Here is a 23,605-nt window from a genome sequence, read left to right on the forward strand (position 1 = left end):
AGGGACAACAAGACAAAGATCAGTCGACCGATCAGCAGAGAAAGCCGAAATAAAATATGATGAGAATACAACGGGAAGTGGGGCAGACATGCCTTGTTTGGGTCACTGTGGCAGTCGAGTGGAGGAATCCTTCTGGCCCCGCGAGGGTTGTCCTTGTTCCCAGTAACAGCGGCCATCCACCTTTCCAGAGTGGCATCGTCGACTGCTTCTGGATTGACCCGAGTCACATCCCCAGTCCCACAGTACAACCACATGCAGTGGCTCCGGAACTGAAGAGGCTGGATTCGGCGCCTAAGGAAAACTTCCAGGAGATCCATGCCCGTCACTCCCTCCCGAACCAACTGAACTATGCGCTCCATCAACATCTTCACGTCAGCTTTCTCCTCCGGAATCAGCTTCAGAGAGGAGGGCTTGTTCACTCGGTCCATGGTAAATGGAGGGAGTCCACTCGACTGCCCCGGTGTCGACTCATCCTGGCAGTAGAACCAGGTCGACTGCCAGCCTCTGACTGACTCGGGAAATGTCATGGCTGGGAAGGTGCTCTTGTTTCTCACCTGGATCCCCAGACCTCCACACATTTGGACCACTCGGCTTCTTTCGTCGCCTGGACTCGCCTTCTTCACAGTTTGAGAGCGACATGTGAATATGTGCTTGAACAAGCCCCAGTGCGGTCGACAGCCCAGAAAACTCTCGCACATGGACACAAACGCGGCAAGATAGGAATAGAATTCGGGGTGAAGTGGTGGAGCTGCGCTCCAAAAAAGTTCAAGAAACCACGGAAGAAAATGCTCGGCGGCAAAGAGAATCCGCGGTCGACATGGGTAGCCAGAAGCACGCACTCACCCTCTTCCGGCTGGGGCTGCCACTCTTTCCCCGGAAGCCTCGCAGCTCCATGGGGGATCAGGCCCTCGTTGGCCATGTCGAGGAGATCCTTCTCCGTGATGGTCGACTGGATCCAATCTCCCTGGACCCAGCCTTTCGGCAGGCGGGATCTGGACGAAGACCCACCGCGGCTGGTGGATCTCCCCTTCGCCTTCTCCGTCGCCGACGCCTTCTTCGCGCGCTCCAGCGCCGCCGTCTTCTCCTTGACCATGGCTTCCGGCGGGGCGCGTGAGGAGAAGTGGTGCGGAGGCGAGAGCGAGCGCGTTGGGCGGAGACGAAGGGGGCAGAGAGAGAGAATGCTGAGGCACTGTTCAAAAAACCCTCGCCGGACGCATTTATAAGATCCCTTCCGAGTGGATGACAGGTGGACCCGATAGATCTAATCATATCCTGGAACTGTTACGCGGGCGGGATACGTGGCGAAGAAAGCGGCGCGGGGATCGAGGCGTCTATGTCCCGTCCCATCCGAACGCCACGGTCCGCCCCGCTTCGCGCGTTTCCCCAAATTTCGCATCCCGCGGAATCCGCGAACGGCAGATCAGTCTGTCAGGCGCGGGATTTCCTGCGATCCGTCGCTCGGAAATCGATGAAGCACGAAAGATCACTCGACGAAAGAAAAGAATGGATCGAGTCGACTGAAGACAAGTTGCTCACTATCAACAAAGAGATTCTCTGGTTCAGAACAACGCACGACCGGTGTGCAAAGGTTAATCGGAAACAGCATCAACTCCTCCGTCACTCAAAGCCTCAATCCATTCGGGGGCTAATGATGGAGTCATGTACCTAGGGTAGGGTCACAGACCTGATCTAAGTACCCTGCCCAAGGACACCCTTAGAAGAGGTCACCTTCCAGTCGACCAACGAGGGATTCACTCGACTGACTTGAAGGACTCGACCACGAAGACTCACTCGACTACCAGGAGGTCAAAAGGCACTCTGCACTGCAACGGCCTGTAGTTAAGTAGACTTTATGGTAGTTAAGACACTTTATGTGGACGTTACCAGTAACGCCCCGGACTAAATGCACCTTAAACCCTTCATTACGTGGGCTGGCTGGGGTCCTGGCGCACTCTATATAAGCCGCCCCCCTCCACAGGCAGAAGGGTTCGGCATCCTGTAACTCATATACACATAATCCACTCGACCGCCTCCGGGCTCCGAGACGTAGGGCTTTTACTTCCTCCGAGAAGGGCCTGAACTCGTACATCTCTTGTGTTTACAACCTCTCCATAGCTAAGACTTTGCCTCTCCATACCTACCCCCCACTCTACTGTCAGACTTAGAACCACGACAACGACTGAGGTGCCAGTATTTTTGCTCGAGCGGAGCCCAATTTCTCATTGCCCCGAAATGAAGGATTCCCCTTTTTCTTGGGCAGTTTTCGATGTGTCTAATCGGAAATGAAGTGGCCATTTTTTTTTGAAGTAGCTTGTGAGCGATTTTTGAAGTAGCTGCTGTCATGTTCCAAGCACCTCTGTTTTTTTGTAAAGCTGATAAACAGATCTGATTGTTTTCACCAACTGAACCCAGCTCTAACCAAAGTGTGCGCACACACAGAGCAACCTAACTTGTGCATGGAAAATTTTCAACGAGGCTCCTTTTGACAAAAAGAAGAAGCAGGGAACGGAAGGATTTCTCATCTTTTCATGTCTGTTACTTCAGACGTTTTCCATATGAAATTCAGTTAGTCTAGTACTTTTCTGCTTCTTCAGATGTAAAGCCAAGTAATTTGTAGTTCTTTAGTCCGAAGTTCTGCTGGAGATGTACATGAATGCATATTCATTTTTTGTACGCTTCTTTTTAGCAAATAAATTGTATTTGGACACTAAATTTGTTAACAACACATGAACTAGTGATTACAGTATAGGCGGGGTATTGATATCTGACACCATGAACACTACTTGTTTGTTGTGTTTGTGCAAAAAATGCCCTTTTTAGAGAATGAACCAGGCAGGAGAACCGTTGTAGCTGCTTACTCATTGACGCACTAGAAAATCCAGCCGCTCACTCTGGCTGGCTTTGAGGCACTACTAGATTAGAGGGGGATTGGGGTCGTTTTTTGTTTGTATCAAGTGTAAGTTAATAGTTTCAACCATATAATCGCCTCCAGGATTTTTTAGACATCTTTTTCGTGTCATTTTTTTCTTCAAGCACTGGGTATGTAGGGGGGCGCCCTTTTTTTGCGTGTGATTTTTTATCTTCAGATCTTCTGCTGAAACCTTTTTTTGAATCAGTAGGATGCTGATACCATTTTTTCTCTGGGAAAACAAGAGGATGATTATGGAACCTATCATTTAGCTGTAGCATGTTTTCTTTTTTTTTATATTTTTTATTTTTTGTTGAAACCCTATGAATCAGTAGCATGTTTAATATTTTTATTTTTCTCTGGAATCAAATGATAAATGATTTACTGAACTTATCTATTTAGGAGTGGCATGTTTATTTTGTTTTTGTATCAACTTTTTGATTAGTAGTTTCAAGCAGAGAATCGCTCCCAGAGTACTTCTGCGGCACTGATTAGAACTAGTAATAAAGCCTAGTAGCTATAATAGTGATTAGTATCTTTTTTGTTTATATACTAGAAGTAGTACTAGTAGCACCACCATTTTTCTATGTAGGTACATTTTAGTTTCAGAGGTTAAACTCATGACCATCACAGGAGTATTCTCTGATCTGTCGAGTAGCAAAAAATGAAATATCTTAGCCTAGATTAGCATCGTTTTCTGAATTAATTTAGTCACAAAAACGTATTAAAAAGCAAGATTTTTGTCATTTTTGGGGGGCAGTTTTTAATTTCAGGAACCTGAACGGACCCTGTGTGAAGCTATTCGAAACTATTTTTTGTTTGTAATTCCTTTTTTTAGAAGAGTGTAATAGTAACCACATGTACAGCAATACTTTCGTTTCTTCTCTTTTCCCGAAACTTGAACCACTAGTCTTTTTACAGCAGAAGTACCTTTTGTTTTGGTTGTACCATCGGGTAAGCATGGTTTTTGGGCTTTTTCGCAGTCAATAAAGCTATATGAATACATTGTGAATATATATATGTTTCTGAGGTCAAAGAATGACACTGTAAAGTGTTTTTAGTGAGTTATCCATTCTAATTTATTTTTATTTTATTTTTTGCTTTTCTTTTTTTGGATGTGTACAAGGGGTTTGTGGAGTTTGTTTCAACCATTGCAAGTATGAGACTGAGGGAAGCGGTTTCAACATGTTTGCATGGGAGGAGTTCAAGAATGCAGGGGTAACTCACTCCTAACCTTTTATACTAATGTCATCACAATTTTGTCATAACTTTTTGCCTTGACATCACTCCTAACTTTTTTGGTTTTTTTGTTCAAATCAGGTTGTGCCCTGCAATGAAAGGGCCCGTTTCAACAATGTGACAGGAGAGAAGGTGACGTTTGTGGCAAACCAACAGGCATACACTGTAAAGTGTTACAAGGGTCACAGAAAGAGCGCTATGTATGGGAGAGGTTGGAGGAAGTTCTATGAAGACAACAAGCTGGGCAAGGGTCAGATGGTGGTGTTCTTCATGTTCATGGATCAACCTTCGCCTATGGCATCTATTTTGTGGTTCTAAGTGGGCAACGGCTCCGTAGATGAACAACCTATGGAGGAGGGTGATCCCATTGAAGCTTCAGACTCAGATAATGAGGATGGAGGAGGTTCAAGTGATGATGGTGAAGGCATTGTTCGCACTAGGGGGCTTCTGCTTAATGAGAGAGAGGATTTTCAGCTACAAGTGCTGCTACCTTTCAGTGATGATTTCATCGGGTTTGCTTTTGTTCACCGCCTCACAAGGACAAACATTTGCTTGGGCATGATGGTATGTATCTCTTTTTCTTCCTTTTTTCTTTTTTTGTATGGTATGCTACAGGCATATATATGTGAACACATAATGCAAATATGATTCCTTGAAAGAGAAGGGGCAGGGTAATATGGATTCTGAAACCAAAAATTGCATAAGTAAAAAATATAAGATTTTTTTAGGAGTTTTTAGTATCTGCAAGCATGTTTTGAACATGTATTCATGTTCAGTTTTTTTTCTAGTACACTCTTTTCAAAGCAAAAAAAATGTGAATTGTTTTTAGCTGTTTTTTAAATTATTCAAAGACCAAAGAAAGATTTGATTGTTTTTGATATAAACACTCATTTTTTTGTGTCTGTTTGTGTTTTTTTGATAGAAAATACCCAAGAAAGTTGCTGCTGCCACGCTGTTTGAAGAACAGGGGGTTGTTGGTATTTCTGTGGATGGTGGGAGATTCAAAAAAGTCTCATACAAAACTGCTGATGATGGCCGCATTGTGTTTGACAGCAAGAAGTGGAAAGACTTCGCAGCTAGCAGAGGACTCAAAGTCAACACAACTGTTCTTATTGGCTTCAAGAGCAGCGAGAGGGATGATGTCCATGTCCTGGTTATCTTGAAGAAGCTTGGCTAGGCACCAGCCACAACAACTGATGACAAGCAGAGCTGCGTCTATAATACTCATCTTTTGGGTATTTCTATATATTTTTTGTGTTGAAGTCTGTATGACGAACCTTTTTTTCATTTTTATGCCATGCTGAACCTGTCAGTGTAGTTTCCGTTTTCTTATGTGTCCACCGAACAATGCGGCTTGAATAACATATGATGGGAACCCTTTTCTACATTATATTCAAGTTTTCACCTAAGTTTTTTTTGTTGATTTTCTCAGTAACCATACATATACTTTTTAATTTATGTGTACATGCTTTTTTTTTCTAAATGTCAAAATGTGTGCTTCTGTGTTCGTTTCAAGGACACCAGACTTCCTCTATACATGTCATTTTTTTCCATGCTATCCAACCAGCTTATGTGTTTTTAATTGAACTTTATTGATTTTTTAAGCCTGTGCGCGATCTATTTTTGCTTGCATGTCTTTTTTCTAAAATGATTACTAGGGGACTTTTTGTCTTGTCGAAGGTGGGCGGCGTAGAGACAAGGGAGCCCATTTTTTTGTCGCAACTAGGGGGGTGGGAGACCTTTGTTTTGTTGGAGGGGGCGGCGTCAAAAGACATGCCCCCCAATTTACATGTTCTGCACTAGGGCACGTAAAACTTTCATGTCTTTTCTACATTGCTCGCAACTAGGGGGAGGGGACATTTGTTTTCTTGGTCGCAACGCGGGGAGGAGGGGGGGGGGCACCTTTTTGTTTTGTCGGAGGGGTTGCTTTCTTGTTTTCTGATCCCAACTCGGGGAGGGGGGTACCTTTTGTTTTGTCGGAGGGGGCGGCGTCAAGAGACACGGGCGCTAGTTGCATGTCCCACAATAGGCATGCAACTGCATGTCTTCTATCTTGGTCGGAACTAGGAGGCTTTTTGTCTTGTTGGTGGGCACAGCGTCGAGAGACATGGGGGGGGGGGGGCAGTTGCATGTCCCACAGTAGGCACGCAACTGCATGTCTTTATAGCTTGGTCGCAACTAGGAGGGCCTTTTGTTTTTGTCGGAGGGGGCGGTGTGGAGAGACATGGGGGCTAGTTGCATGTGCCACACTAGGCACGCAACTGCATGTCTTCTAGCCTGATCGCAACTCGACTTCCATTTTGTTGGTTGCCGGAAGGGCGGCTTCTAGTTTTTTTGGTCCCAACTCGGGGGAGGGGGGGGTTACCTTTTTGTTTTGTCGAATGGGGCGGCGATGAGAGACATGGGCCTAGTTGCATGTCCCACACCAGGCACGGAACTGCATGTCTTCTAGTTTGCTCGCAACTAGAGGGATTTTTTCTTGTCAGAAGGGCGCGGCATCGAGAGACATGGGGGGCCCAGTTGCATGTCCACACCAGGAACACAACTGCATGTCTTCTAGCTTTTGGTCGCAACTAGGAGGGGCTTTGTTTTGTCGGAGGGGGCGGTGTCAAGAGACATGGGGGGCTAGTTGCATGTGCCATACTAGGCACGCAACTGCATGTCTTCCAGCTTGGTCGCAACTCGACTTCCATTTTGTTGGTTGCCGGAAGGGCGGCTTCTAGTTTTTTGGTCCCAACTCGGGGAGCGGGGGGGGGTACCTTTTTGTTTTGTCGAATGGAGTGGCGTCGAGAGACATGGGGCCTAGTTGCATGTCCCACACCAGGCACGCAACTGCATGGCTTCTAGTTTGCTCGCAACTAGAGGGATTTTTTCTTGTCACAAGGGCGCGACGTCGAGAGACCCCAGTTACATGTCCCACACTAGGCACACGACTGCATGTCTTCTAGCTTGGTCGCAACTTGACTTTTTTCCATTTTTTTGTGCTTTTGTCGAAGGGGCGGCTTCTAGTTTTTAGGTCGCAACTCGAGGGGGTGGGGGTACCTTTTGTTTTGTCGAACGGGGGCGGCGTCGAGAGACAAGGGGGGCCAGTTGCACGTACCACACTAGTCATGCAACTGCATGTCTTCTAGCTTTTGGTCGCAACTAGGAGGGGCTTTTTTGTCGGAGGGGCCGACGCCAAGAGATACGGGGGGCTAGTTGCATGTCCCACAATAGGCACGCAACTTCATGTCTTCTAGCTTGGTCAGAACTAGGAAGGCCTTTTGTCTTGTCGGTGGGCACGGCGGCGAGAAACATGGGGGCCTAGTTGCATGTCCCACACATAGGCACGCAACTGCATGTCTTATAGCTTGGTCACAACTTGACTTCTCCCATTTTGTTGTGCTTTTGTCGGAGAGGCGGCTTCTAGTTTTTAGGTCGCAACTCGAGGGGCGGGGGTACCTTTTGTTTTGTCAAATGGGGCGGTGTCGAGAGACATGGGGCCTAGTTGCATGTCCCACACCAGGCACGCAACTGCATGTATTCTAGCTTGGCTGCAACTTGACTTCCAGTTTGTTGGTTTGCCGGAGGGGCAGCTTCTAGTTTTCTGGTCCCAACTCGGGGAGGGGGGGGTACCATTTTTGTTTTGTCGAATGTGGTGGCATTGAGAGACATGGGGCCTAGTTGCATGTCCCACACCAGGCACGCAACTGCATGTCTTTCTAGTTTTTGTTCGCAACTAGAGGGATTTTTTGTCAGAATGGCGCGGCGTCGAGAGACATGGGGCCCCAGTTGCATGTCCCACACCAGGCACGCAATTGCATGTCTTCTAACTGGGCTGCAACCTGACTTCCATTTTTGTTGGTTACCGGAGGGGCGCCTTCTAGTTTTCTGGTCCCAATTCGGGGAGGGGGGAGGTACCTTTGTTTTGTCAAATGGGATGGCGTCAACAGACATGGGGCCCAGTTGCATGTCCCACACCAGGCATGCAACTACATGTCTTCTAGCTTGGTCGCAACTAGAGGGATTTTTTCTTGTCAAAAGGGCGCGACGTCGAAGAGACATGGGGCCCGATTTGCATCTCCCACACTAGGACACGCAACTGTATGTCTTCTAGCTTGGTCGCAACTTTGACTTTTCCAATTTTTTTGTGCTTTGTCGGAGGGGTGGCTTCTAGTTTTTATGTTGCAGCTCGGGGGGGGGGGTGAGGGTACCTTTTGTTTTATCGAATGGGGCGGGCGTCGAGAGACATGGGGCCCAGTTGCATGTCCCACACCAGGCACGCAACAACATGTCTTCTAGGTTGTTCACAACTAGGAGGGGTTTTGTTTTGTCGGAGGGGGAGGTGTCGAGAGACATGGGGGCTAGTTGCATGTGCCACAATAGCACATGTCGAATGGAGCATGTGTGTGTAGCCGAAGGAATTTTGTGGATCAAATCAAATCTACTGTTGAAGAATCCCTCCCTAATCTGTGATGTCCTTTGTTGTTGACATAGTAGAGTAGTACTGCATGTCTTTCTGGGTTGGTTGCAACTCGACCTTTTCCATTTTTTTGTGCTTTTGTCTGAGGGGCGGCTTCAAGTTTTTAGGTCGCAACTCGGTGAGTGGGGGTACCTTTTGTTTTGTCGAATGGGGCGGCGCCGAGAGACATGGGGAACCAGTTGCATGTACCACCCCCAGGCATGCAACTGTATGTCTTCTAGTTTTGTTCACAACTAGGAAGGGGCTTTGTTTTGTCGGAGGGGCGGCGTCGAGAGACACGGGGGCTAGTTGCATGTGCTACACTAGGCATGCAATTGCATGTCTTCTAGCTTGGTCGCAACTCGACTCCCATTTTGTTGGTTGCCGAAGGGGCGACTTCTAGTTTTCTGGTCCCAACTCGGGGAGGGGGGCGTACCTTTTTGTTTTGTCGAATGGGGCGACGTCGAGAGACATGGGGCCTAGTTGCATGTCCCACACCAGGCACGCAATTGCATGTCTTCTAGTTTATTCGCAACTAGAGGGATTTTTTCTTGTCAGAAGGGCACGACGTCGAGAGACATGGGGGACCCAGTTGCATGTCCCACACTAGGCACACAACTGCATGTCTTATAGCTTGGTCGCAACTTGACTTTTCTCATTTTTTGTGCTTTTGTCGGAGGGGCGGCTTCTAGTTTTTAGGTCGCAACTCGAGGAGCGAGGGTACCTTTTGTTTTGTCGAATGGGGCGGCGTCGAGAGACATGGGCCCAGTTGCATGTCCCACACCAGGCATGCAACTGCATGTATTCTAGCTTGGCTGCAACTTGACTTCCAGTTTGTTGGTTTGTCGGAGGGGCGACTTCTAGTTTTCTAGTCCCAGCTCGGGGGAGGGGGGGTACCTTTTTGTTTTGTCGAATGGGGTGGCATCGAGAGAACTTCGGGCCAGTTGCATGTCCCACACCAGGCACGCAACTGCACGTCTTCTCTAGTTTTGTTCGTAACTAGAGGTTTTTTTCTTGTCAGAAGGGCGCGGCGTCGAGAGACACGGGGGCCCCAGTTGCATGTCCCACACTAGTCATGCAACTGCATGTCTTCTAGTTGGGTCACAACTTTACTTTTCCCATTTTTTGTGCTTTTTTCGGAGGGGAGGCTACTAGTTTTTATGTCGCAACCGGGGGGGGGGGGTACCTTTTTGTGTTTGTCGAATGAGGCGGCATCGAGAGACATCGGGCCCAGTTGCATGTCCCACACCAGGCACGGAACTGCATGTCTTCTAGTTTGTTTGCAACTAGGGAGGAGCTTTGTTTTGTCGGAGGGGGGCGGCATCGAGAGACATGGGGGCCTAGTTGTATGTCCCACACTAGGCACGCAACTGCATCTCTTCCAGCTTGGTCACAACTTGACTTCCATTTTTTTGTTGGCTGCCCGAGGGGCGGCTTCTAGTTTTCTGGTCCCAGCTCAAGGAGGGGGGCACCTTTTTGTTTTGTCGAATGGGGCAACGTCAAGAGACATGGGGCCTAGTTGCATGTCCCACAGCAGGCACGCAACTGCACGTCTTCTAGTTTGTTCGCAACTAGAGGGATTTTTTCTTATCAGAAGGGCATGGCGTCGAGAGACACGGGGGGGGGGGGGGGCAGTTGCATGTCCCACACTAGGCACGCAACTGCATGTCTTCTAGCTTGGTCGCAACTTGACTTCCATTTTGTTGGTTTCCCGAGGGGCGACTTCTAGTTTTCTGAATGGGGCGGTGTCGAGAGACACGGGGCCTAGTTGCATGTCCCACACCAGGCACGCAACTGCATGTCTTCTAGTTTGTTCGCAACTAGAGTGATTTTTTCTTGTCAGAAGGGCGCGGCGTCGAGAGACACGGGGGGCCCCAGTTGCATGTCCCACACTAGGCACGCAACTGCATGTCTTCTAGCTTGGTCGCAACTTGACTTCCATTTTGTTGGTTGCCCAAGGGGCGGCTTCTAGTTTTTTGAATGGGGCGGCGTCGAGAGACACGGGGCCTAGTTGCATGTCCCACACCAGGCATGCAACTGCATGTCTTCTAGTTTGTTCGCAACTAGAGGGATTTTTTCTTGTCAGAAGGGCGCGGCCTCGAGAGACATGGGGGCCCCAGTTGCATGTCCCACACTAGGCACGCAACTGCATGTCTTCTAGCTTGGTCGCAACTTGACTTTTCTATTTTTTTTCTTTTCGGAGGGGCGGCTTCTAGTTTTAGTTCGCAACTCAGGGGGGTGGGGGTACCTTTTTTGTCAAATGGGGCGTCATCGAGAGACTTCGGGCCCAGTTGCATGTCCCACACCAGGCACGCAACTGCATGTCTTTCAAGCTTGGTCGCAACTTGACTCCCATTTTTTGTTGGTTTGTCCTTTGTCGGAGGAGCGGATTCTAGTTTTCTAGTCCAAGCTCGGGGGGGGGGGGGGTACCTTTTTGTTTTGTCAAATGGGGCGGCATCGAGAGACTTCGGGCCCAGTTGCATGTCCCACACCAGGCACGCAACTGCACGTCTTCTAGTTTTGTTCGCAACTAGAGGGATTTTTTCTTGTCAGAAGGGCGCGGCATCGAGAGACACGTGGGCCCCAATTGCATGTCCCACACTAGGCATGCAATTGCACGTCTTCTAGCTTGGTCGCAACTTTTGGCTTTTCCATTTTTTGTGCTTTGTCGGAGGGGCGGCTTCTAGTTTTAGGTTCCAACTCGGGGGGTGGGGGGTACCTTTTGTTTTGTCGAATGGGGCGGCATCGAGAGACTTCGGGCCCAGTTGCACGTCCCACACCAGGCACGCAATTGCATGTCTTCTAGTTTGTTCGCAACTAGAGGGGTTTTTTCTGGTAAGAAGGGCGAGGCATCGAGAGACATGGGGGGGGGGGCAGTTGCATGTCCCACACTAGGCTCGCAACTGCATGTCTTCTAGCTTGGTCGCAACTTTACTTTCCATTTTTTTGTGCTTTGTCGGAGGGGCGGCTTCTAGTTTTTAGGTCGCAACCCGGGGGGTGGGGGTATCTTTTGCTTTGTCGAATGAGGTGGCATTGAGAGACATCGGGCCCAGTTGCATGTCCCACACCAAGCACGCAATTGCACGTCTTCTGGTTTGTTCGCAACTAGGAGGAGCTTTGTTTTGTCGGAGGGGGCGGGATCAAGAGACATGGGGGGCTAGTTGCATGTCCCATACTAGGCACGCAACTGCATGTCTTCTAGCTTGGTCACAACTTGACTTCCATTTTTTGTTGGTTGCCCGAGGGGCGGCTTCTAGTTTTCTGGTCCCAGCTCAGGGAGGGGGGGGGTACCTTTTTGTTTCGTCGAATGGGGCAACACCGAGAGACATGGGGCCTAGTTGCATGTCCCACACCAAGCACGCAACTGCACGTCTTCTAGTTTGTTCGCAACTAGAGGGATTTTTTCTTGTCAGAAGGGTTGTGGCGTCGAGAGACACGGGTGGCCCTAGTTGCACGCCCCACACCAGGCACACAATTGCATGTCTTCTAGTTTGTTCGCAACAAGAGAGGATTTTTTCTTGTCAGAAGGGCGCAGCGTCGAGAGACATGGGTCCCCAATTGCATGTCCCACACCAGGCACGCAACTGCACTTCTTCTAGCTTGGTCGCAACTAGAGGAATTTTTCCTTGTCAGAAGGGCGCGGCGTCGAGAGACATGAGGGCCCCAGTTGCATGTCCCACACTAAGCACGCAACTGCATGTCTTCTAGCTTGGTCGCAACTGCATTGCATGTCCAAATAAACTCATGCAACCCACATGTCTTCCTAGCATGGTCGTAACTTAGCGTCTTCCAACTTAGTTGCAACTAGGGGTCTTTGTTTTCTTAGATAGGGCGACAAAGAAAGAGAGGAGGTCCAGTTGCATGTCCCACACCAGGACATGAAACTGCTTTATCTTCTAACTTGGTCGGAGGTGGGGCTTTGTTTTGTCGGAGGTTGCGACTTCGAGAAGAAACTACATGTCTTTTTCTACAAACATTTTTTCGCAACTAGAACTTTTTTGCTTGGTCAAAAGGGGGAAACTCCCCCCATGAAATGCCTTCACCCTCGCTATGTGTTTTTTTCTTATATATTTTTTGAAATCATATACTTTTTTTGTCCTTTTTTCTTTTTTGCATTTTTTTGTTTTTCCCAAGGATTTAAGTAAATTTTTAATCCGTTAGTAGAGTTCATTTTCTCAAAAAGGAGCATATTAAAATTGTAACGCCCGGATAATCATGCTACAGTGATCTCACGTTAATGGTGACACGTCACCTCTGTCACTGTAATTAATCTCGGGTTAATTCAAAACCGTTTCAAATTTAAATCCTAAATAGGTCAAACGACAAAAGTTTTCAAATATTAAAATAAAATGTTCGGGCTATGTCTAGTATTGCATCGGTAATTATGGTGAAGTAAACACCTTTTTATAAAATGCCTAAATACTTTTAGATGAATTAAACAGGAAAGAAATAATAAAAGAAAATACAAAAGGGGAAAACAAAAAAAAGAGAAAAGAAAGAGAAAGCCCCCCCCTCCCTGGGCCGTGGCCCAACTAGGCCAACCCACCTAGCCCAGCCGGCCCACCCCCGGCTATAACCCCCCACTACCAGAAACCCTACCCCCATCCTCCCACTCTCCCCACGATCCCCTTCCCCCCCCCACGAAAATATCCCCCTCTCCCCGACTAGATCGGGATCGAGCGAGGAGGACCTCGCCGCCGCCCGGATCGCCGTCGCCGACCATCACCTTGCCGGCGCCCCCTCCCCCACCGGCCTGCCTCCCCCTCACTGCATCGTCCCCGTCAACCGCCCCACCCCCCGTTGCCATTTCCCTACGGCCCCAGTGAGCGCCTCCCTCTCCTCGTCTCTTCCTCACCGCGCCGCCCCGCTCCTCCCTGTCGCCGCTACCCCCGCCATGGCGTCCTCGCCGGCGACAACCGCACCCTGCTAGCCCGCGCTCAGCGCTCCGATGCCCCGCCTGCGTGCCCCTGCTCCGCCTCGCCGCCTGCTTCCCCTGCTGCCGCCCGCACGCGCTGCCCCTCCCCACCGCTCCCCTCGCCGCCTCCGCCGCGCTTGTCGCCGTCCCCTGCCCGGCGCCACTCCGGCCTCCTCACGGCCTGTCGTGTCGCTGCTCCGGCCGCGGCCACGAGCCACGCGCCGGCCCCTCCTTCTTCCTCCCCTCTCGCTGGCCGCATCGGGCGCCGACGCCCGCGCCTTCCCGGTCCGGCGCCGTGGACGCTGCCGCGCCGCCGGCCACGCCCTGCCATGGCCCGCCTCCCCTCTCGCCTGCAGCCGGCGCCCAGCCCGCCTCACCGGCGCTAGTGCGCGCGCCTGCGGCGGCCGCCCGAGTTCGCCCGTTAACGGGTGGCGCCCGCGGCCTGCACCCAGCGCCCGCAAGGCCTCCCCTGGGCCAATGACGTGTGCGGCCTAGCCCCCACAGAACGTTTCTGTTAAAAAAAGATATATATATATATATATTAATAATATTAATATTAAATTAATTAATTAATTTAATTAACTATGATTAAATTAACTAATTATGTATAATTAACCTAATGACTAATTAACCTAGTGAACTACTGATAATTAACTAAACAGTGAAAGACAGGTGGGTCCCACTGGACCCACACAGTAGGTTGACCAGGTCAACGGTCAACGTTGACTGCTGACGTCATGCTGACGTCAGCATACACTATTCTGGATAATTAGAGTTAAATAATTAAATAAATTCTAAAAATGATTAAATCTTTTAAAATTTATATAAAATAAACCGTAGCTCAGATGGAAAAACCTTGTACATGAAAGTTGCTCAGAACGACGAGACGAATTCGGATACGCAGCCCGTTTATCCACCACACATTCCTAGCATAGTGAACACGCAACTTTCCCCCTCTGGTTCACCGATCCGAAAACGCGAAACACCGGGGATACTTTCCCGGATGTCATCCCCCTTCACCGGTATCACCTACTACCGCGTTAGGGCACCTCTGACGCCGTTACTTGTCATGTCATGCATCACTATGCATATGCTTGCATTATATTTATTGTTTCTTCCCCCTCTTCTCTCGCTAGACACCGAGACCGACGCCGCTGCTACCCCGTACGACTACGGTGTTGACGATCCCTCTCTCTTGCCAGAGCAACCAGGCAAGCCCCCCCTTGATCACCAGATATCGCCTACTCTCCTCTATACTGCTTGCATTAGAGTAGTGTAGCATGTTGCTGCTTTCCGTTAATCCTATTCTGATGCATAGCCTGTCCTTGCTACTACTGTTGTTACCTTACTTGCAATCCTACATGCTTAGTATAGGTTGCTAGTAATCCATTAGTGGCCATACATTCTTGTCCGTCTGCCATGCTATACTATCGGGCCGTGATCACTCGGGAGTTGATCACGGGTATATAACTATACTTTATACATGATACATGTGATGACTAAAGTCGGGTCGGCTTGTGGAGCACCCGCGAGTGATTCACGGATTGGGGGCTGAAAGGACCTTTGTCCCAACGGCCCTCTATGTGGATCTTTGTGGCGAAGCGACAGGGCAGGTTGAGACCACCTAGGAGAGAGGTGGGCCTGGCCCTGGACGGCGTTCGCGGTTATTTCAAAATAACGCGCTTAACGAGATCTTGGTATTTGATCTGAGTCTGGCTACTGGCCTATACGCACTAACCATCTACGCGGGGACAGTTATGGGCACTCGACATCGTGGTACCAGCCGAAGCCTTCGTGACGTCAGCAACGGAGCGGCGCGCGCTAGATTGGACTGGAACGCCACTAGGCTAGGTCTGCTTCCGGCCGCCCACGCAACGTGCAGGTGTGCTAAGGGCGATGGGCCCAGACCCCTGGGCGCTTAGGTTTAGACCGGCGTGCTGACCTCTCTGTTGGTCTAGGTGGGGCTGCGACGTGTTGATCTTCCGAGGCCGGGCATGACCCAAGAAAGTGTGTCCGGCCAAATGGGATCGAGCGTGTTGGGTTATGTGGTGCACCCCTGCAGGGAAGTTAATCTATTCGAATAGCCTTGATCTTCGGTAACAGGACGACTTGGAGTTGTACCTTGACCTTATGACAACTAGAACCGGATGCTTAATAAAACACACCCTTCCAAGTGCCAGAGACAACCGGTGATCGCTCTCTCACAGGGCGACGAGGGGAGGATCATCGGTTAGGATTATACTATGCGATGCTACTTGGAGGACTTCAGTCTAATCTCTTCTACATGCTGCAAGACGGAGGCTGCCAGAAGCGTAGTCTTTGAAAGGACTAGCTATCCCCCCTTATTCCGGCTTTCTGCAGTTCAGTCCACATATGATACCCTTATTCCATTTGATACCAATGCATACATATGTAGTATAGCTCCTTGCTTACGAGTACTTTGGATGAGTACTCACGGTTGCTTTCCCCCTCTTTCCCCCCTATCCCTTCTACCTGGTTGTCGCAACCAGATGTTGGAGCCCAGGAGCCAGACGCCACCTTCGACGACGACTCCTACTACACCGGAGGTGCCTACTACTACGTGATGCCCGCTGACGACGACCAGGAGTAGTTTAGGAGGATCCCAGGCAGGAGGCCTGCGCCTCTTTCGATCTGTATCCCAGTTTGTGCTAGCCATCTTATGGCAACATGTTTAACTTATGTCTGTACTCAGATATTGTTGCTTCCGCTGCCTCGTCTATGATCAAGCTCTTGTATTCGAGCTCTCGAGGCCCCTGGCTTGTAATATGATGCTTGTATGACTTATTTTATTTGTAGAGTTGTGTTGTGATATCTTCCCGTGAGTCCCTGATCTCGATCATACACGTTTGCGTGTATGATTAGTGTACGATTAAATCGGGGGCGTCACAAAAATAGAGAAGAGTTACTTATTCAGATCCTCGGTCATTTTTTATTCTGTTAGTGTATATCTATCTTACATTTTTGTGCATCGGAAGATTTCTGTAAGTGATTCATTTGTTTCTCACTTACTCGAGTCTTGGTTGCATTGCATCTCATCGTGCGAGTAGTCTAATATTTGTTTTTTTTCCTTTTTTCATTCTCTGGAATGTGGACCCAGGATCAACATCTCTTCTAGAGACCACCCAACGACACTGTTTGAATCGAGAGACAAAGACACACACAGAGAGAGAAAACGGGAGAGGAAGGAAGCCGCATCACGGGGGCGGTCACATCCAAGGTTCCCGCGGCGGAAGTCGCCGGCGACGAGATGCTCGTGGATGCCCGTGGCGAGATGCCTGGCGGCGCCCCTCCAGAGTCCTCGCTCCCCACTGATGAGGTGAGCTACGGTCCCTTTTCCCCTCTCTCCCCTCCATCCCCCAAATCCCGCCCCTGTTGCGTGTACGCGAGGCATAATCGAGCTGCGGATGTCCATTTTCTGCAGTCTAGGGTTCATAATTTGTTGAGAATCACGATTCCGAGAGGGGATTGCAAGTCTAGAAGAGGGATTTGTTGAGAATCACTGTCTTTTGTGTTTTTCGTGTGCTTTTTTTTTCTGCGCAAATCACGAACATGAGGCTGTGAATTAGTGTTGTCGGCTTGAGCTTGTGCTTCTCTGCGGTCGGAGCGATTCTAGTTTGTTGGATTTGTTGTGTGTAGCCACCGCAATAGGGAGGATTCGCCAGTGCCTACGCTGTTGGGCACCGGGATGGGGGAACTGTCGTGGTCCGCCGTGAGAGTGGTGGACACCGGTGGTGTTTGTCCGACAAGAAGGGGCGGCAGGGGTAGTGTGGTCGTGTTCTTCTTGGTTGTCCGGCACCGCCCCGGCCAGCGCCGCGCCCGGCCAGCGGGATGGGGAACTTTTGGTAGGACTAAATTTTTCTGTGCTTCATGAGAGCGCTAGTCTATTTTATGTTCACTGTCAGTACTCATATCCGTGCTTGTGAATTTACAAGTATCCAAGTTCACTGTTAGTAGGCATGTCTGAATTACTTAAGACTTAAACAACTTGTTTGTAAGTGGTCAATCCTCCTGTAGTACTCCCGTGAAAGTGATCTGGACCTCTTAGTTTTTCGACCACTATAGTTGATGGATTTTTAGCTATCTCTCTGTGTCTCTTGAAGAGGGTGCGGAGGCTTACACAACACACAAACAATCTTTGTGTGCCTCATGTTATCACACTATTATATGTTTTTCATGTTTTCTTTCAGAAAGAACGGTGTTCAGAGCCAGCTAACTGAACCGTGCTATCTCCTGTTCCCGGAGTTTCTTCAGAGCAACCTATGGATGTTTCAGACTTAATCAGACCTAAGTTAGCTAGCAACTTGCAGATGCCCTCATCCTAGCATGAACAAGAGTACATAGACATGGGTGATTTCGACAATTAACTTTGATGTATTAATTAGCTAGTTAAGAAACTTCATGTAGTAGCTAGTTAAAACTTCAGCAAACAGTACATAGCCACGGCAATGCAGCTAGTTAACTTCCTATGCTAGCTAGTTAATTTCCTGTATCATCTAGAAATTAGAAGAAGAAAAATATGACTATGTACAGAAAAATCTGGGAGTGTTTCCTTCTTACCAGTTAATTAATGCATTTGTAGTTTTTCGACCACTATAGTTAATCTGCGATTTTTGCTGCTGATCATCATGACTAATTAATGCATCTCCTAATCTTTTTCAACGACAATTTTTCCACATTTTTAATTTTCCAAAAGCTACTCTACTTTTTAGCTTCCTCTCTCCAACTCATGGAATGTGTTGGATCTGTAGTGCATTTTTTTGTATGAACTACCCAAACCGAGTATTGATGTTTTACATTTCCATAAGAAAATCTGGGAGTGTTTACCTTTACCAGTTTTTTACCAGTAGCAATATGTGAATGGATCAACCATCCTCACTTTTGTACCATAGTTTTATGTCAGGCTTTTTGGAATGAATCTCAAATTTGTGAATGGATTATCTCAGATTAGTTTTGTTTGTCCACTAGGGGATATATGGTGTGAATATAGATTCTGGGATGGAGTTTGTGGAGATGACGATTTTTTGGGCATGTTTTTTGTTGCTTTTAGTCGTACTTTGGTTGTCTCTAATGTATTGTTCAATTATTTTTTTGCCTGCTTGCAACAAGTATTTTTGCCAAATGCATGTTTGAATTTTTTTCCTGAGGCATTTGGCATACTGAGATAGTTGATTTTTTTGTTTTGAGCCAATGTGGTGTTCTACATCAAGCTGGGCCAGTGTCGTGTTATAGATAGTACTGTTTCTAGGCATTTCTAGCCAGACTCCATTCCCTCACACAAATCTGAGCTGAGCTAGTACTTGCAACGGAGGGATACATGGGTGGGCGGCAGCAGCCAATGTGGGGTCTGCATGCGTGCATGCTTCGCGTGGCGCGACAAGCATTTGTGGTTTGTGATCGGATGTCCACACCGCGAACCAGGCTGTGACTTTGACCACCTGCTAGTTTTCCTTCTTCTTTTTCCTCACACACGAAAAAAGAAACCTGCTACTTTTATTAAGTATTGTTTTTTGCTTTACTGCATCTCACTCAGCAGCACCTTTCTCAAGCCTGCAGTACTAACCGAATCAATCATAATCGCTGTGCTTTTCACTTTCCCTTATCTGAATTTAGACTTCAAGACCATAATCCTTGTCTCTGATGCATAACTTTTTTGAATGATTTTGGTGCAGTATTTTTTTCTTTAGCTAACTGCATAGTAAAGTTTTTGAGAGGGAATCAAGTGATCATTTATCTTTGTCTTTTTGTGTTTGTGTTAAATCCACCTTTTCTTTTTAGCTAACTGCCTCTCTTTTTTATGAGCAGTGTCTGATGGATGCCCGCAAGCAGACTGAAGACGAGATCGAAAGTAAAACCGAGGCCTCCTTGAAAGAAGGGTTAGGTCAACAGCTTAAAACTGTATGCACTCGATCTGTTTTATCTGTGTTTTGATTTTTAACCCTTTTTTTGTACATTTTGTTATGAATCTCAACATTTTATTTTTTTTCATACAAGATCATATGAAGAAGAGTAGAGATTTAACAAGAGATTGCTTGAACAGTGTGGTATGTTAAATGCAATCACCCATTTTTGTATGCTTTTTTACAATGTCCAGTGCTTGGTTTTTCGTTAAGCATTAGCAAACAAGGGAAGTTACCCTGCAACATATGTTTGTTGTTTTTGCTGTTTATCTTTTTTTGGCCTAGAGTATGTTTGCAAAAGATACATGTTACTATGCAACACTAATGTATCATATGCATTCTTTTTGTGAACACAGCCACACCCAGGTACAAATATTGAAGATGAAGAAGGGAAGCCTGGGAATGATAGGAATGAAGAAGGGAGACATCAGTGTGTGGAAGATACTGATTTAGATGAGAGAGGCTATGATGTCGAGATCACCGACACTGAAGCATCAGACGATTTGCTGTATGAAGAAGTTCTGACGGTGGTGTGTAACTCTTTATATACAAATATGCACTTTTTCTTTTTCCAAGGTTATTAGTTCATATATGAAGTTTTTAACTAGGCAACACATGTTGAAAGAGAGGCTATGATTATTTTCTTTTTTGATGTTTAAACAAATATATAGCTAATGAATGATTTGTGTTGCCTCTTTTTTCTTTGCTCCACCCTAATGATTTTTTTCTTTTTTTTTTGCTTTTTGCTAGCTGACTAAAAGTGCTCAAAGGAAAGAACATCGGAAAGCTGTTTTGGAATGAAAAAAGAAGGTACGCCACCGCTCTTTTCTTTTTTTCTTCAGTTGCGGTTCCATTCTTTTTATAGTTGTGTAGCTCAAAAAAATTTCACACACCTTCTCTTACCTTCTATATTTTTTATTTTTGTAGCAGAGAGCAAGGATTGACCCAAACACAATCAAAGCCACAATTGATGAGATTGCGACCAAAGCTTACAACCGGTGTAGCATGCCATACTTCTCCGAGATTGTCAGTTTCATGTGTAAGAGCCACCACAGGGTCCAGCTTGTTAGGAACAGCGGTTTCGGATATCTGTTGGAGCTGGTTGACTATACTGTACCCAGGGGGTTTGTGCAGTGGATCCCTGACAATGTTGACACAAAAGCAGAAGCAATTGTTTTCAACAAGAAGAGCATTCCATGAATGCTCAGTCAGTGGAGTTTGTGTTGGGGATTCCTTCAAGGGAAACAATCATAAACACTAAAGAAGAAGAGGCTGGCAAACAAGCTTTTCTTGCGCTTTTTGGGTTGACAGAAGTCCCAACAATCAAATTCTTTGGCAATAAGCTGATGAACGAAGATATGTCTGACGACCAGATCATCCGTTGTTTCCTGGTTGTGGCATTATCAACATTCTTCTGCCCGACATCAAGCACTAAACCAAGCACCAAATATATGGGAGCTCTAGTTAATGTGGAGCAACTCAAGCAACTAAATTGGTGCATGTTTGTTCACGATTGGGAGTTGATGTATATAAAGAAATACCAAAAGGAAAAGCTGAAGCAGAACCGAACAATGATGACTCTAGGAGGATGTATATACCACCTAGCAGTATGTCACTCTTTTTTTTCAAATACAATATGTTCTTTTTATGTGATTAAGCCATTTTTGTGTTTGTTTATCTTTGTTGGTGTAGTCCTATATCATCTAATCTAATGTTTTCCCTATTTTTTGTTTTTTTGCAGGTCTGTTGCCTTGATTTTACTGATTTTCGCTCAATTCAAATCCCATCTTTGATGCCCAGGATATGTGTTTGGAAGGGAGATATGGTCAAGCATTTAAGTGACATGACCATTGGAAGAGATGGAAAGTATGGATGTCTGACAGTAAGTTCTTTCACCCTCCTTTTCTTTTTCACATCCAAAAGCATGACATCCTTTGTGTAACATTTTCTAATTTTTAAATTTCTTACACTTTTTTATTTCTATATGCATTTTTGTAGATAAAAGAAGTATCAGAAACCTGCTATAAGGATGGAACTTTTGAGTGGGCAAGTACGATTAAGAATTCAAATTTCAGGAAAGCGATAAACAATGTTGCAGGGAATTCTTTGTCTGACAAGGTTTGTGACCCCATGCTTTTTTCATTGAAGCAAACCCTTTTTTATGCGGTTTCTATATGTACAGCCTATGCCTTTTTTTACGAGTTTTCACTTTTTTGTGATGCATCATGTATTTTTTTGGACCAGGTCAAAGAGGATATCTTCCTCGCTTACGAAAACCATATGAAGAATGAAGACCTAAATACTTGCATCAAAGCTAAAGGGCTTCTTCTAGACACGATCCGCATCATAACCAATGCCTCTGGTGAATCAGGTGATACAGTTAAAGTGGGCTCAACAGGAACTGAATTGAATGCAAGCCAACAATCTAACAACTCAGGAGACACTGTCAAACTACAATCGACTGAACTTCAAGAGGAAAATGACAGAGGTGTGTCACCATTTTTTTGCTGTAATCCTTCAGTAGTAGTTCCTTTTCTAATGTGTGCCTACAAGTCAGTCTATAAGTCAGCATTTTTACAAAGGTGTCACACCTCCCGTCTGGTGCCCCTTTTTTCTCCTCCCCATGCAGGGCATCTGGTGCAAAGGAAAAGAAGGAAAACGAATGTTCTATCAACTAGCCAACAGTCTGCTGGTTCTTCTGTATCAAAAACAAATGCTGGAAAAGGGAGCACAAATGAAGCTGATGGGTTTTGTAGCAGCCCTCCTAAAGTCCATGAAATAGGCAAGCTGAAGGTGCGCACTGCAACACAAATGCTAATAGGCCACACATTTTTCCTTTTTCTTTTTGCGTCTAACCATGTACCCTTAAACAGTCTGACTCTGAAGCACAATGTCAAAGAGAGCATTCCTCAAAGGACCCCATGACGGAAATGTGTGCTCCAGCGACATCAACTTTCGCTCCAGGAAACCATGTAGATGGAGGTACAACTTTTTGGTTTTTTGTAACTTTTTAATGTTCTTTTCTTTTTCTTGTTCTCTTGAACTTACATTCCTAACTCCATTTTTTTCATTTTGAACCACATCAATTTTGATACAATACAAAAGGAGGAGGATAGATGCCCAATCAAGCAGCGAACCACATGATCCCTGTTCAATCAAGCACAAGAAGCCTTTGGAAGCTCTTTTGAAGGTACAGAATGTGCTTTTTTTCTTTTTCGTAATGCAAGTTGATTTTCAAAAAGATTCGTCTAACATAGTTTTTTTGCTTTTGTGTTTTGCATTCTTTTCCTGCAACAGGGTGACAAAAAATCCCCTCAAAACAGAGTGAAGAAAAGGATGAAGCCCACACTCTAGATAATCAACAAGAGAAAAGCAGCAGCCTCAACTACATGCTTATTGGAGAAGCAAAAGAGTAACATGTTCAAAATGTAGTAGAGAGTGCCAAGGAGGACATCCCAACAGAGCTCATTCAGTCCAAAATAGTTTTCACGGAATCAAAGCAAACAACATTTTCTGGTTTTCAAAACACATCAATTCAGGAATTGGTACACAAAATTTATTTTTCTTCATGTCAGCAGTGGCATTCATAGACATGCTTTCCACTATCTAGTTGTCAATCTTTTTGTCTTCTTCTATGTGTTTTAACTGTGTCTTTTTTCTTGTTTTTTGTTTGTTCACTTGAAAACACACTTGAAAAAGGACCCACAGAGGAAAACTTTTAGGGGGCGCCCGGATAACCTGAGCATAGACATTAATGTAAAAGCGCAACCAGAGAGTGGTAAGCATGTCTTTTTTTATGCTCTCTATTTTATAAAAACTGAAGCATAGACATTAATGTACGGGCACAATCAGAGGTCTCCTTTCTTGTGTGTGTGTGTGTGTGACTGAAATGCTTTATTTGTTTTCAGGGACACATACAGATGAGGTTTTTGCAAGAGGCCATAAAATCATTAGCGACTTTCTAGACAAGGCAAGATAAAAATACTTCTTCGCCAATGATAGCACCCCCTCATTCAGGATCGCTGAAGATGTGGATGAATGTGGAAATATAATCAAAGAACATGAATTGTGGAGGCCTGTATGGATGAAGGATGAGTGTTACAATAAAAAGATAGAGGCTAGTTTTTCAATATCTTTTTTTCATCCACAAGTGGTTTCTCCTATCAACATAAATGCCATATTTT

At 46.5% G+C, this 23,605-nt stretch overlaps 1 protein-coding gene across 4 annotated transcripts; it reads left to right on the plus strand.

Moving 5' to 3' along the window:
* The first annotated feature begins 16,651 nt into the window (after positions 1-16,651).
* On the plus strand, positions 16,652-23,526 carry LOC123061004 (uncharacterized). 4 transcript variants are annotated; one of them, XM_044483885.1, is made up of 15 exons: positions 16,652-16,840; positions 19,327-19,419; positions 19,516-19,565; positions 19,778-19,951; positions 20,172-20,231; positions 20,349-21,028; positions 21,163-21,303; positions 21,420-21,539; positions 21,666-21,909; positions 22,051-22,214; positions 22,295-22,403; positions 22,527-22,611; positions 22,719-22,966; positions 23,121-23,199; positions 23,330-23,526. In XM_044483885.1, exons 6-12 carry the CDS (start codon positions 20,618-20,620, stop codon positions 22,535-22,537), a joined length of 1,200 nt encoding a protein of 399 aa, XP_044339820.1. In that variant the 5' UTR covers positions 16,652-16,840; positions 19,327-19,419; positions 19,516-19,565; positions 19,778-19,951; positions 20,172-20,231; positions 20,349-20,617; the 3' UTR covers positions 22,538-22,611; positions 22,719-22,966; positions 23,121-23,199; positions 23,330-23,526. The 4 variants fall into 4 exon arrangements, with proteins under 4 accessions (XP_044339820.1, XP_044339821.1, XP_044339822.1 ...); XM_044483886.1 differs by having other exon boundaries at positions 20,352-21,028; XM_044483887.1 differs by lacking the exon at positions 19,516-19,565.
* The last annotated feature ends 79 nt before the right edge of the window (positions 23,527-23,605 follow it).

Source organism: Triticum aestivum, chromosome 3A (assembly GCF_018294505.1).
Source record: "Triticum aestivum cultivar Chinese Spring chromosome 3A, IWGSC CS RefSeq v2.1, whole genome shotgun sequence".
Taxonomy (NCBI): domain Eukaryota; kingdom Viridiplantae; phylum Streptophyta; class Magnoliopsida; order Poales; family Poaceae; genus Triticum; species Triticum aestivum.